General features: G+C 37.0%; 1 protein-coding gene and 2 long non-coding RNA genes across 3 annotated transcripts; 1 reads left to right on the plus strand and 2 right to left on the minus strand.

The window, feature by feature from the left end:
- Nucleotides 1-5,881: 5,881 nt before the first annotated feature.
- Nucleotides 5,882-7,088, minus strand: LOC136264989 (uncharacterized). Its single transcript, XM_066059756.1, has 3 exons — nt 6,874-7,088; nt 6,610-6,672; nt 5,882-6,426 (listed from the first exon to the last, which is right to left on the minus strand). Exons 1-3 carry the CDS (start codon nt 6,986-6,988, stop codon nt 6,023-6,025), a joined length of 582 nt encoding a protein of 193 aa, XP_065915828.1. The 5' UTR covers nt 6,989-7,088; the 3' UTR covers nt 5,882-6,022.
- Nucleotides 7,089-8,368: 1,280 nt separating this feature from the next.
- On the plus strand, nt 8,369-12,673 carry LOC136265000 (uncharacterized). The gene is made up of 3 exons (XR_010705337.1): nt 8,369-10,113; nt 11,870-11,978; nt 12,437-12,673. It is a non-coding gene; the product is annotated as an uncharacterized lncRNA (long non-coding RNA).
- A 688-nt stretch (nt 12,674-13,361) lies between these two features.
- Nucleotides 13,362-14,760, minus strand: LOC136250428 (uncharacterized). Its single transcript, XR_010698535.1, has 3 exons — nt 13,988-14,760; nt 13,878-13,931; nt 13,362-13,485 (listed from the first exon to the last, which is right to left on the minus strand). It is a non-coding gene; the product is annotated as an uncharacterized lncRNA (long non-coding RNA).
- Nucleotides 14,761-15,737: the final 977 nt, after the last annotated feature.

Consider the following 15,737-nt stretch of genomic DNA (forward strand, 5'->3'; position numbering starts at 1 on the left):
TCACTGATGTATCAACCATTCTGGTATTTGTTTGCAAAAACCGCGTCATTTTGGCCGAATTTCAGCATATAGATGGCTCAGCCAGATGGCTAACAAGCTTCAATTATAACCATACTTCGCATGCAGGTACTTTACCTAGTACTGGTCATTGCTGACCCACGGCGCAGTTGCTACTCTGCTTGTCCTGTGCTCCAGAGGAAGAAACATTTAGTCTGTCGCCAAAAAGCTTTTTTTTTTTTTTTTTTTTTTAAAGAAAGAAGAACCGGCCCAAGTTGGCACTCCCATCCACCACACTCTACTCTACGCTAAGATGTTCTATAAAATGGGTTTAGCCTTTTCCTACACCTACAGAGCTACTGAAACAGAACCTACAGAACATAGAATAGAAAAAAAAAGGAAATGGGGCTTAAACGGCCCCAAGACGCCCCTCCCCCAGTGCAAGGTCAACTGATGCTGGAACATGACCCTTAAAAGGATGACCAGAGGAGGAGCGAGAACCCCTTATGCACATGATGGCAGAGTGCAATAAGGAGAGGCCAAGACGGCAGCGAAGCCAGCTCATCACCCTACAGTACGGTGATTTCCACTTATAAGATAGGAGGAAGGCCAGGCACTTGTAAGCCACAGTGGTGGAGTCACCCATGCCTCCAGAAGTTGAAAAAACAAGAGGACTAAAATTACCATGTTCCACCTCTCGCACTCTCTCCTCATACTGACGGCGCTTCGAAGTTTCATGCTGGCGATAGGGATTACAACGGTTTGAAGGGGCATAAGGGTTAAATATTCTAACATCAAAAAAAAGTAGGTTCAAACCGAGAACCCCAGAATCCAGAAGCCTTGATGTCCAAGCGAGCACCGACATCTTGGTTAGCTGTACGTAGGGAGAGAGATTCACCACTCAAGGGCTGAAGGGGAGGTTCAGTAGATACATCATGACAAACCTCTGACATTAATTCTGCAGTCAAATCTCGGATGTCATTGTGGCGGATGGTAAGGACACTTTCTTCTGGTCGCCAAAAAGCTGCACAGATCGTGCTGCCACCAGAAACTGACCAATAAAATCAAACCACCGATACTTTGAGTTGATGATAGACTACTTGAACAATGTTGAGAGTGAATATCGTGGGATACGAACAACCCTACGAACTGCTGAAACGCAAAATCACGTGGTTTTAAGACATTTGTATCGTTTTCTACCAGAAGAAAGTGACAAACTTGGCTGCCACGCTGGTGTTATTCAAGTTACACTTAGCCTAACACATGACAATAGTTAGGTAGTTGATTGGAGGATATCGATTTTTACAAAATCACTCCAATTAGTAGCACTCTTTTTATTATTATTATTATTATTATTAAATAGTGTGCATGATTATGTAGCGTAGTCTTAAACTGTTGTAAAGAAGATTTATTAACTAATAATATTATTCATGATCTAAGCTGTTCCAAAGTCAAATTGTTGATGGAAAAAATGAGTACAGATGGCTATTTATTTTGGAGTAGGGTAGTTGATAGGTGAAATTGTGATGTTGTGTGTTACAGTTACTTGGGACGAGGTAATGGCTGGGAATAGATACTAAATTATGAATTATTTTGTACATCATCGTCACTTTTAGAGTGGATTTTCTTGACTCTAAACTCTGCCATTCTAAATCATTTATAAGACCAGTTACACTTGTATGCCATTAATAGTCATTTTAAACAAATCTAGCTGCACGTCTTTGAACTTTTTCAATCTTGTCGATGTCTTTATGAGTATGCGGATCCCATACTGTACATCCATATTCTATAACTGGTACCACTAAAGATTTATAACATGAACTTTTGATATGAGGAGGGGCGGTTTTTTAAATTTCTGTGTAAAAAGTCCAGTAAATTGCTTGCCTTTTTGGTAATATTTGAAATATGCTCTGCCCACTGCAATTTTTCATTTATAGTTATCCCTAAATATTTTACCGACGATACTTGTTTTATAATCTTTGATTCCATATTGTAGGTGGTGACTATAGGGGAGAGTTTATTTGTTACCTGTAAAAATTCACATTTGTCAAAGTTAAAAAGAAGTTGCCAATCTTTTTTTAGTCCAGCATCTAAGCCAAATATTCATTCACTTTTTGATAAAAGCCCCAATTTTTTTACAGAGCACATGGAACGTGTACTAAGTGTTGTAAAAAGGGGAGGCACGTAAAAAGTCCTCAGGAATACCACTTTTTGTACCCTGACAAGAAAACTATTTGTTACTATTAAATATCAGTCATGTTTCTATCAAGTTAACTGCTGAGCCTAGTATCATAGTAGTACAAAGTATACAGCTGGCCTATTAGTAATCTATTAAAAAAAATAGTTTTCTCACCTAGGTAGTAAACAAAATCACTAAAATTTTCATTTGCAGGGATTCTGATAAAGTTTTGGACCTTCAATGCTGACAATTGTGTAGTACTATGTGCAAGGATTATCCTGATACGTATCATTTCTTTATTGAAGGGGTATAACAAAAGTTATGTAATGCTAAAGTTTTAATAGGTCACAGGTGAATATCTCAACAGAAAACCATGAACTACAGCAGTTCAATTATCAAGTACAGAGCTTGAACAAAGGTCCCTCGTTCTTATACTGGGCACCATATGAAAGGTAATTAAATTCTAGTTTAATGAAGGTAGTTGCAAGTTGTTTAAACATCTTGTTCTCAAGTTACAGCACTTTAAAGTCAGTGTAATATAGCATAAGCAAGAAAAGCACAAGGATGTGTCATAAGGTATTTCTTAGTGCTGTGATAATGCTCAAAAACATAAAGGAACTGGGTTCCAATGAAGTGAGATTTTGAGCACTAAGAAATACCTTATGAGACATCCTTGTGCTTTTCTTGCTTATGCTATATTACACTGAATTGAAAGTGCTGTAACTTGAGAACAAGATGTTGAAACAACTTGCAACTGCCTTCATTAAACCAGAAATTTAATTACCTTTCATATGGTGCCCAGTATAAGGATGAGGGACCTTTGTTCAAGCTCTGTACTTGATAATTGAACTGTTGTAGTTCATGGTTTTCTGTTGAGATATCCACCTGTGACCTATTAAAACTTTAGCATTAAATAACTTTTGTTATACTCCTTTAATAAAGAAACGATACACATCAGGATGATCCTTGTACATAGTACTACACAATTGTAATCATTGAAGGTCCAAAACTTTAACAGAATCCCTGCAAATGGAAATTTTAGTGATTTTGTTTACTGCCTAGGTGGAAAACTATTTGTTTTTTATAGATTACTAATAGGCTATTATGTTCCAGCTGTATGCTTTGTACTACTGTGATACTAGGCCCAGCAGTTAACTTGATAGAAACATGATTGATTTTAATAGTAACAAATAGTTTTCTTGTCAGGGTGCAAAAATAGGTGTTCCTGAGGACTTTTTACATGCCTCCCCTTCTTAAAACACTTAGTGCACGCTCCATATACTCTGTAAAAAAATTGGTACTTTTATCAAAAAGTGAACGATTATGTCAATTTTAAGGGTTTATGTACTGCACTATTTGGACCATTTTATGGGATTGTTTATGTCATTTTGCAAGAGGGTACAGTCTTCATGAGAGATTATTCTGCGGTACAGTAAAATGTCATCAGCATAATTATAATGTAATCTTTGAGGTAACATTTAGGGTATATCATTTACAAAACATACATGTAGAAAAAGAAGGGGGATCCTGTGGAAGGGAAACTCTTCAGAAAGTGGGAAATTATGTCTTAGCAAGTTCCTCAGATGGACAAGCGTTTGATAAAATTAGAGAATCTTCCTTTTTATCAAAACTACTTAGGTAGTGACAAACCTACTCACAGAATTTGTGAAGATACAAAACTTGCCAATTCAGTATGCATGAAAGTGGGAAACATACATCAGTTTTCTAAGCAAACAACAGAAATGACTGTTCTGTTACGAATATTTTGTCAGCAGGTGTATGCATGTTCTATAAGCTCTGTACATAATCAATGGGTCACTAATGCAAATTCACTAGTCTGAACAAACTTTTGTTAATTTGACAATCACTGTATATATACATGTAACACTGCTCTTGTTTGAGAAGCATAGTTACATTGCTTGATGAGTAATACTTACTACTGTATATGCATTCCCTCTCTGTCACACACACACACGCACACATACACACACACACACACACGCACACACGCACGCACACACACACACACACACACACACACACACTACAATACACTACACACATACACTACACTTACACAGACAAACACATACACACGCACAAAAGAAGCCACTCATCTGACCAGAAGATACTGACTAACACTTTTACATGCAGGTGAGCTAACTCTCAGTATAGCACAAGGGCCTCAAGAGAATAGCAATGACTGGATCAGTGATCTGGTCCACATCTCTTTTATAAAGCATGATGTGCATGCATTCTATAGTTGGCTTACAAGGCAAGACAGTGGAACTTGACTCAACAGTACACACACTCCATCAGTGACAAAATTATTTACACATATTATCATTTTATTTTTTGCGCTCCACATCTGTATGATAGTAATTGCATGCTTCTTTTTACAGTCTCAACAATGGACAGTAAACAGTTGTGGGATGATGTACTGTTATGGGATTATGTACCACCATTCACTGATTCTAGTACAAGTACTCCTAGGGCAACTTCCCCAAGAATGTCAAAAACAGTTAATCTGTGCACCTTTGTCAATCAAGCAAATTAAAGAAGAAGCCACCCAACACAAAGAATGATGTATATCTAAACACATTACAAATCCTCAACCTCAACCATAGCATGATGGATGGAAAATCTGAAACTTGTTGAATGCAAACAAAGCAAATATAACTAATGGGGCTTGGTTAAGTGCTTCTGGTGCAAGGTTCTTACCTATGGATTTTGAAATTGAGTCAAGCCGATTTATGCAAATAATCCACGATGATGACCGGAATCACTGGATAACTGTTGCCAATATTGGAAGTGATGAGCCAGAAGAAGTATAATTATGCTTGTGTATTTAAAAAGAATTTAATGCAATCACATTTGATCAGATGTCTAGAATCTCAGAAGTTTACTACTTTCCCAAATAACATCATGGCCTTAAGATGAGTGCAAGGGAGATGTGAAAGTGTTTTGGCATATTCCAGGTGCCAATAGCTCCAAAGCAGCCAAAGATGATATTGCACAATATGTGAATCATGGTTCCATTCTGAAGTCTGCCTTACAGACGTACCCAAGACTGCCGTCTTGAATTACAAAAGAACATTGATCATAATTTCCTAAATGTAGTGACAAACAAATTTAGTTGTACAATTTAATTAATATTGCCAGGTTGCTGCCTATCAGAGAAGCATGTGCATTAAATTTAACTGAACTGTTTAAATAGAGAGAATATATATGTATCTGGGGTGGTAATGGCTAGGTGCACATACCATGCATGTATATAGACCATGAGTACTGGCTAACTATGATCATGGTAAGCTCTACAAGCTGCATGTCTCTCCCATTCTATGTTCTCCAATTCTATGCTGATCCTTATCTTATGTGAAGGGCTATTTAAATACTTTATTTTTAGCTAATTGTGTACTGATGTACAATTGGTGTATCTATGTTTATAGGGCATTGCTGGAAAGCAGCTGCTGCTGCTGCTGTCTGCTGCAGTTTTCTACTGATGCAGTCTTCCCTAACAAAAAGGTTTGGGCACTGCCAAATTAGCTTAGTCAAAGCATATTATAATAGATTATATATTCTTTACCCGTAACATATCTATGGCACATGATCAAAAATTAGTTCCATTCCGTAAAATAATGTAACGGAACTGTTCCGTTCCGTTCCGCTCCGTTCTGCAGAATAATGAACCCCTGGTTTGCAGACACTTTTTAAACCATACTACATGATTTAGTTAAAAAGCCCGTTCTTCTGCAGGACTGTGCATAACATATACATATGTACGCAAAAAAACACACTGACAATACAAAGATACAAATCAGTTAGTCAATCATGCAGATGCATTTTTCAGACAACAAGAGTCAGAGGAAATCGTCGGTGGGAGTAATCGGAATCTCCATCAATCCAACGATTAACATCCAAGTCAACACTGCTCAATTCCCAGTAGTATCGATTGACAACCAAGAATGTGACAATGGAGTCAATATTCCACCCGTCATTACTGCTTTGATATATGGCAATCCCTTGTATGTCATTTACTTTGATGCAACCTCCGATTTTAAAAAAATGATACAAATTTAGCTCCCACATATCTCCTTTTTGTGTTTCATAATCATCCTGTGGTAGATCTGGCAAATCTCTTGCGTATGTCCGTCCCTTTACACGCAATTCAATTCCATGACCCCGGTCAGAATGACCATGTCGTAGATTAGATGTAAATGCCATAACATACAGGGATGTTACGCAATGACCTATACAGTACAAGGTTGAAAGTATAATTATTACTACGACAAAACACATGATAGCTACACGTGCAAACTTAAAAATATTTAGAAATTATAGTTTGTGTATTTCTTAACATAATTATACCATATATTTATAAACCCCAGCACCTGGTATTTATAAATCTACATAAAGCAAATAATGCATCTTACTTGAAGGGATATAACGGCGGCTTTTTGAGTTGGCTACTTCAACCAGCTTGGATAGTTTGGTACCTGTATGGGAGAACCATACATGAATAATGACAGGTCAGCTAGCACAAGAATGCAGCAGTGCCATTTATACTATAAAAGGCAATGCTACATTGTTATGCTAATAGGATCAGTGCTACAACAAACAAGTATACACATGCATTCAGAAACATAATATAGTGTAACTTAATAACTGACAGCCTCTACATAACTGACAGCCTCTACCTCTTGTTTCAGATATTTCTGCAGCTGCAGAGGCTGAGTTTTCATTTTCAGCAAGCACACCATAACTTGAGAAAATAGCACCCACTGCAGCAAAGAACAAGAATCCTTTCAGCATAGTAGCTGGATACAAAACAGCACAAAAGTTAACAATGATATGCTTCTAATTGTTAAACAACAACTGATTGACTAAAGCCTTTTGTTTTGTAGTTATGTGTTTTGGATGCTTAACCACTGTGTTTATTTAGAACATCTAAATTTGGAATTGAAATTTCCTCTAGTATTACATATAGGTGTTTTTCTAGGGTTTCTACCTTTACCTAATTTATAGTGAGAATTAGGTAATGGTGAACTGGTGAAATTTAGCATCAAAATAAATGGATGAATGCTGGACCAAGTGTGAGTATATGTGACCTAATTTTAGAAAACCGTCGATATACGCATATAGACGGGTTGCCTTTTTAAGGCGTGATCGTTTTACCGTAAATTTTCCACATACTTTCCGAGTTCGCTAAGTCAAAAATGTATTACGGCTATTGGAGAAAATGAACGTTTCGGTTAACTTTAGCAAACAAGAGTTAGCCAGCCTTCAGAACAGAAAGTATGTTATAGAGAAAAGTTCGAGCTATAACATATCCAGCGTGTAAGGTGAAGGCTGAACGAGAAGATGATTTTCTCTCAATCTCGGGTTTTTGGAAAGCGATAAAACTCGCTGAAAACATTCTTTGTAAGACTTTGCTACTACTTAGAATGATAGACTGGATGATTTTAACTCACTTTGTACCTTTGAAGAATCAAAAACGTTTGTCAAACTATTTTAAAAAATGGGTTTTTTGTTGACTTCTTGACCAACATTGTAATCATGCGTAAAACGGAAAGTCGCGTTTTCTCGCGTTACACAAGGGACACGCCCTAAATAGGCAACCCGTCTATACGCACAATTTTCAAAATGCATTTTATTTGTTCTTTGTTTTCTACAGGGACAGAGGAATGGACTACCTAAGTTTCAGCTTCATAAGTTAAGCAGCGTTGGAAATACAGCACTAGACAGCTGGACGAGCAAATAAATTGATATGTACAGAAGCTGTCGAGAAAACAATCTACAGGCGCTTACATAAACCATCATAACTTACTGATACAATGACGTACGGAACTGAATCTTAGCTCATTGTGTTCGCCATGAATTTGTGCATCCACTAAGGTATAGTTTTTGCCCCAGGCATGCTTCTGTGTTGGCGAAGGAAGGAAAATTCACTGAAAAACGATCGTGGGTAAATTCTTTTGTCACCGCAACGTAATTAAACGTCTGTACTTTTGAAATCCTTTCGTGTATGGAGATGAAACAAAGATTTTTGTACTCCTTATGAACAGGCGAACACGATGATTCCCAGGATGTATCCATTGGAGGCTTAGTTCGCCCACCAGTGAGGCGATAAAAACTTGCATATTTTTTTCTGGAGCTTGCGTTTTTTTACTGATAGTTTTTAAATGCGTTTTTTATTACAAAAGTACTGTTGTGCGTATATCGATGGTTTTCCAAAATTCGGTCACATTATTACTCACATATATACTCTCCAGAATACAGTTGTTCACTGACTATCTTTTTTTGTCCTGTTGTGCATTGCTCTGTTATTACCTATCTGTCTTTTTTTAGTTATTGTATTTGTGTGAATTTAATGTTACTGTATGTATGCTTAATTGTGGGGAGTATGTTTGCAGGCTTGTCCTTTTGTACGGTCCTGTCATTTTGACAAAATCGATAATAATACTAATAATACTGAAAGACAACCATACCAAAAGTGATGTTATGTAATAAAGTTGTCTATATCTGACCGAATTTTGGAAAACCATCGATATACGTACAATAGTACTTTTGTAATAAACGCATTTAAAATTATGGGTAAAAACGTAAACTCCAGAAAAAAATTACTCAATTTTTAATCGTCTCTTTGGTGGGTGAATTAAGCCTCCAATGGATACATCCTGGGTATCATCGTGTTCACCTGTTCATAGGGAGTGCAAACATCTTTGTTTCATCTCCATACACGAAAGGATTTTAAAGTTACAAATGTTTGTTTAGGCTGTTTACGCTTGTTTACGTTTAGCCTCTGGCAGTCCTTTGTGGGAGTTGAACTCTGTTTCATGCTCCCACTCCCTGCAGTTTGGTCAGTAGTCTGCAAGGCTTTCTTCATAAGGCCCCTGTCCGGGGGTTTTGCTGTGTGTATGCTGGCGGTCCATGCGGTGTTTTTGTAGGTCTGTAGGTTTAGCTGCTTAAAAAAATTTTGTTTACGCTGCGGTGACGAAAGAATTTACCGACGATCGTTTTTTCAGTGAATTTGCATTCCTTCTCGAACACAAAAGCATGCCTGTGGAAAACCTATACCTTGGTGGATGCACAAATTCATGGCAAACACAATGAGCCACGATTCAATTCCGTACGCCGTTATATCAGTAACTTATGTAAGCGACTGTAGATTCTTTTCTCGATAGCTTCTGTACAAGGGGTAGCCAGCGCCCACGCAAAAACCCAACATGTTGTACGAGAGTCCCAATATTTAAGTATTTCAAAACGTATTTCTGAATTATTTCCATAAATATTTCATGTATTTATAATTGGATTTCTCAGATAGGTGAACGAGAGTCCCAAGGCGTTGGCTACCCCTTGCTTCTGTACATATCAATTTATTTGCTCGTCCGGCTGTCTATAGTGCTGTTTTTCCAACACTGCTTAACTTATGAAGCTGAAACTTAGCTAATCTATTCCTCTGTCCCTGTAGAAAACCAAGAACAAATAAAAGGCATTTTGAAAATTGTGCGGATATCCACGGTTTTCTAAAACGCAGTGGCTATTCGTCCGGCTGCCGGACACCACCTTTCTGCGCTATTCGTCCGGCACTTCCTGTTTGCACACGTGAGGGCTCACGTTGCGTTCAGGTTGAGGCGCACTATTAAAACAGAAGAGTCTTGGTTGGTTCTTGGACGAACTATGGCCGTATCCTTCGAAGTTGGTGACACCTTCTCGTCCTATAAAGATTTGAAGAATCGTGTTGGAGAGTTTGAAAAAATTAATTTCGTTCAGCTTGCCCACAGGGATTCCAGGACATTGGCAGCTGCAGCTAAGAGGGCGCCTAAGGTAGTGGAGAAAGCAAATAAAGAGCTTGTGTATTACAGCATTGTGTTAACTTGTGTGCTTGGGGGAAAGAAGCACAAATGTGAAGGATCCGGTGTTAGACCAACACAAAAGTGAGTCCATGATCAGTGAGAACATAAGTGCAAATGAGTGAGATTGGTATTAAAATGAGTGAGATTATGTAGAGGGCAGGAGACTCACCTGCATTGTGTGAATCACTCTCCTGAATGCAAAGGATTTTGCCTCTAGGGTATGTGAAAAGTTTGCAACTCAAGACATTCTTAGGTGCAATTTTGATCGATAGTTCATCATTTTTGGACAAAAGATCAAACAGATTTTAATCACATACAGTAAGGGATTATATTGCATAATGTATATATACAGTAGCTATTATATAATTCACTGTTTGCTGCTGTGTGCCCTGTTATATTCTGATGTTACTTTCTTCGAGGATTTAAGCCACACCACTTCTGCAGGACTGCATTTATGACAAGGCTTTGTTTTGATTATAACAGATAATGACCTGAATGCAAACAGTAACTATACAGCATGGAAATGACTTAGTATATAATAATTGCATGTTTAAAAATAATGTGAAGTCAGTTAATTAGCTAGCTATAAGGTGTGTGCAATGAGTTCAATAATGGCTTCTGTTTACATGGCTTCTGTTGATTGTTGGTGGCTGAGCAACCCTAACATATGTGAATATAACCATAACAACCCTATGATATACCTGTCCTTACGAGTGATCACGTGATGCTAAGAAACGGCTGCTTTAGTTCGAGATTCATGCTTTGAGTCAGAGAAATTAATTCGTGAGTTTAGAGGTGTTGTGAGTGAGAGTGAGATTTTGCTTCAATGCGTGAGAGTTGAGAGCTCTGGTTATACTCTGACCGAGTTTTTGTGTCTTGTGCATTGGCCAGAGGGTACATGACCAAATTTAATTGTGAAAATAGCCAATGGCTGACGGGTTGCTGTATTTGGTGGATCAACGGATCACGTGATGAACATATTATTCTACTACTCATTGGATTATTGTGTAATACTCTTGATATAGTAATTATTTTACTAATAATGACAAATGCTGCACCTTCATCGCTAAAAAGTCCACGCACCGTTTCAGATTTATGGATTTAGCTAGCTACGTAATCACAGATTAGCTAGCTACGTAATCACAGATTAGATCCACTACCTAGCTTTAAACACAAGTGTTTTTTTTTATCATTATTTTTAGTCAAGAGGATGAGATTAGGTACAGCCAGCCCATACCACAGCTGTAATCCTACAATCATTCTATAATTTACCTTCTTTAGGCTTTATTCTCATGGAAGGAGAGTGTGCCGTGGCCCAGACCGCTGAAGTGAGTCAATTCATCAGCTTTCCTGTTAAGAATATTTGCTTCTATAAAGATTGTCAACAGTGCTAGCTTGCCAAGTTAACTTACTCAGGCTGTATCAGGAGTCAGACTCCTCAAACACATGCCTATCCATGGAAAACGATGTAGCTACTTGTGCAGCACCAGATAGTGGACTATATAGACTATGTACTGTATACATAAGTTTAATATGACCGCCATAGCTAGCTAAATCCGTAAATCTGAAACGGTGAGTACAGTTGAGAAGTTAAAATGAAGTGAGCAGTGTTTTGTCATTATACTAGTAAACTAATTATTATACCAAGAGTATTACAACACTGACATTACTTACACATCTCCAATGAGCAGTGGAATATGTTCATCATATGAACCGTCTACCCGTGATCTGTCGACCAATGATTCACCCAGTACAGCAACCCATAGCCGACTGCAATTTCTAATAGTTTATATACCATGTATACTATTTTATGTTTCTGCTTTGCTGTATTTTGCAGGACAATCAAGCAAGGCTGCCCAGCTTCAGTGAAACTTTGCTTGACAGAAGATTGCCAGCAGCTCACAGTGTCTCATGTCAATATGAATCACAATCATGATGTCAATAAGGTTGTAACTGATGTTGATTGTGTTGGTTGTGTATGACAGCACTAATGCATAAACTACTGTATAGAGAGAAACTTTGGCAGGGGTAAACTTTAGTTAAATTGCATTTGGCAAAATAAAAACTTTGGCAAATTCAAGCTCATGCAATGTTTAGCTATAAAGAAGCTAATCTGAGACGCTATGAGTAAATGGCGGATTTGGCCAAATTTGTCGAAAGTTCCCTCTATATGGTATTGGAGTTGTTGATACTATATACTTTTGTAACCTTTGGTTTGCCTGCACATTATTTATTTTGTATAGTAAATTGAATTACAAACATATTGTTAAAACTGGCCTTGAAAGCCTATGAAATAGTGTGCTGTGTATTCTAAACCACTTTGCATGGTAAATACGAGTTTTCTGTGGATAAATACAGCTATTAAATTAAACAATTATAATGAAATTCCATTTTTTGCTAATAGGAGATGTACAGCCATTTACCAAGGTAAAGAAAGTTAAACAGTGCAGAAAAGGATGAAGTGAAATTGCTTTTGGAGATGAACGTGAATGAGAGACTAATACAACAGTACTTAAGCTTATAGGAGAAAAGATACAAAGTTAAGCACTTCTCAGCAGGATTGTTATATGCAAAATTGTAGTTTTGTTGTGTAATACACTTGTATGGATTAATTGCTAAAAAATGTAAAACAATTAATAATGTGCACAGACTAAAAGAGTCAATGTGTTGGAGTATGCAGTACTGCTATGGGGTCAACTAACACTAAGTAGGAATGTTGCTATAACATGAACGACAAAACCACACTGCACACTTTGGCTTCTGCTTTAAATTCACACACTTGAAATGATACCATACTAGGCAACTATCACATTGTATGGAGTCGTCTTCATCATCATTAATAGGGCGAGTACAGCTGCCACAGTAATAAGCAGGATTCTTCTTTATTGCTTCCACCACATTATATGTACAGCCATCCATCCATCCTGAGTAAAGTATTTCTTGCATGAATCCAAATGGACTTGGTCATCTAAACAAGATGCTGTAATGCGTTCCAGTAGAATTTCAACACCATCTTCCTGAATTACGCCCTTTCGTGCAAGGACAATCTCTGCATCACTAGGTTCCACAAACCACTGTAGAATTACTAGAATCCAGTACAACAATAATGTATAATATAATAATTTATGTGACCTGATTTTGGAAAACCTACATTTTGTATACCATGTTAAAACATATATAGCAAACAGTGTTTTATAAGGTCTCTATAATAATCCATGGGCATTGACATGCCTACAGAAGTCCATATATGAGTATGTGCCAAAACGGTAGGTGTTACAAAATCAGGTCACATTAGTTGCTCATCTCTTTCCCTGTCAAGTGGCAACTTCTTTAAAAATGGCACAGGCTTGTCCAATCTTTTCTTCTTTCTAGGTAACCCAGTTACAGTTTTCTCTGCCCCTTTTGGCCTGCCTCTCTTCTTTAGTTTAGGTGGCAGTGTTACATCTTGAAATTCTAGCAAACAAATTGTGTGATTTAAATACCAAACAGGTTTGCAGTTGAATTGAATGCTTGGTCTACCTGAATACTAAATAAATAGTGCATCTTATTGTAATTCACGTTTGATATTTGAAAATTAGTGCACAATTGTTGTGCACTGTCATAATCATCATACCGTAATAGGGTAAACATTTCTCATATTAAAAATTTACTAGATTTACATTATAGTTTTTCAATGAAGTGTCTGACATTCAGACAAATTTGTTGGGTGTGGTCAGATAAGATGTATATGACACATTTTTTGGGTGTACTACTGAAGAAAGGCACATGCTTAAATTTGTGCACACCCTGGTCAAAACATATGGTCAAGAATTCACTATATACGTACAAGTGCAATAGTGCTATACCTTTATGATTGGCGTCCAGTAGCACAGGTGTGCTGCTATCATTATTGTCAGTTGCTAATCAAATTCACAAATGGAATATAGCAACTGTGCTACAGTATGTGCCTGCTTACCATCATCATTGTCCTCTTCCTCATCATGACTCTGATAAACCTCACCACCATCTATAGTTACTTCACTACTGACAGGTGGTACTAAGTGTCCTTCACAAGTGTCCACTGTATTGCTGATCTGAACAGCTATTATCCAGTTATTAATGGCACACAGTATGCCAGAAATGTTGAAAACAAAAATTAGTTAATTTTTTGGGAAAGAACATAGGTGGCTGGAACCTAGCTAGCTAGGGCATATTCAGAAATTCTTATGTTTTCTAAACATTGCTCCCATAAGTTTCTGGCATTTATGATCAGATTTACAAAAAGGTACCTTTTTCATACTCAAATTCTACCCATTTCTGAACTTTGAAGCTTCATAATAGGGCTGGGAGATAATTTAGATAAACAGATAATCTAGATACTTATTGTAAATTAGATAAAGATTTTCACTATCGAGATGATAGTAAATCTCTGCAATCTAGTGTATATCAACCACAGTCAGACGAAAAACTTTTGGAAAGGTATCAAATTAAATGAGCAACAGGTAAAACTTCTGACTTGACAAGGACTTTACATCAACAAATATGTAAAACTGTGCTTACAAAAGTACATTATTATATCAATATTCGAGATAAAATGGTTGTCAGTTATCGAGGTCAAGATGTATCCCTACTTCATAACTTTTTTTATTTTCCATGAGTGCAGCTAAAGTGTTTAGCTGAATTTTGAAACTAAGAGCAAGTTAATCAGTATAAGGAATCAAGTGTTACATCATTTTGTTTGCTGGCATGTACAATGTGTGGAAAGGAACCTTTCACAAATTCAGTCACAATTTATAGTTATACACATGTATGCATAATGCAAAACTTCAGAAGGCAAAAATACTTTCCTTCAACCTTACATACAGTAATTTTATATAAAACATGCAATAACAATTAAAACATGATCCAAACTACAATGGGAAAATCCATTTTACATTATTTTCTGAAAAATTCTAACATAATTGAAAATTATTGTAATTTCACAAGCAAATATTGCATGGAACTAACACATTTTGCAACCATTTATTTGACAATTGTCATTTATTAGTCATATTTGCAAATAGCCGAAGTTTCAAAATGCTTAGAAAATAAGACTACAAATTTACATGTAAGCATATTTTACATAAACGTGCATGCATATAGTTCACTCCTAAATACAACTACCTAAATGGTGACAAATATTATTTACACATATTCAATGTCCTCATAGTCGGTTTTAATTTTGGGTATGTCAGTTTCCTGTAACTCCATGTTCGCATTGAATTCAATGCATCGGATTATGGATCTTTGAGGTAACTCTACTCTAACTTGCCTGCCTCCATACTTCCAGGGAGACCATTTGCCTTCAAAACTGCCATCCATCCATTTAATTTTAACTTTGGTGTTATCTATTGTTAAAACCTGCCCAATCTGTGGTATCCAGTCCTTGTACTGCTCGCATTTCAATAGAACATAGTCCCCTTTAGTAAACTGCTCCAATGGCTTTTCTGATGAGTCTCCTTCAGTACTTTCTCTGGTTGTAGTTAATGATTGCTTCCCTTTCTTAGAGGGGCGATCCATGGCCTTGGATGAAGTAGTTCTTTTATCACCAATCACAATCTGAATGTTGGTAAACAGCAACAGCATAAAAAGTATGAATCTGAGTTTAAAACTATTCCAAAACCTTATCGTACTGAAATTTCAGGACCATGTGGAATAAAAGGCACCGAAATGTTAGGATATGGATA

This window comes from Dysidea avara, chromosome 1 (assembly GCF_963678975.1).
Source record: "Dysidea avara chromosome 1, odDysAvar1.4, whole genome shotgun sequence".
Lineage (NCBI taxonomy): Eukaryota > Metazoa > Porifera > Demospongiae > Dictyoceratida > Dysideidae > Dysidea > Dysidea avara.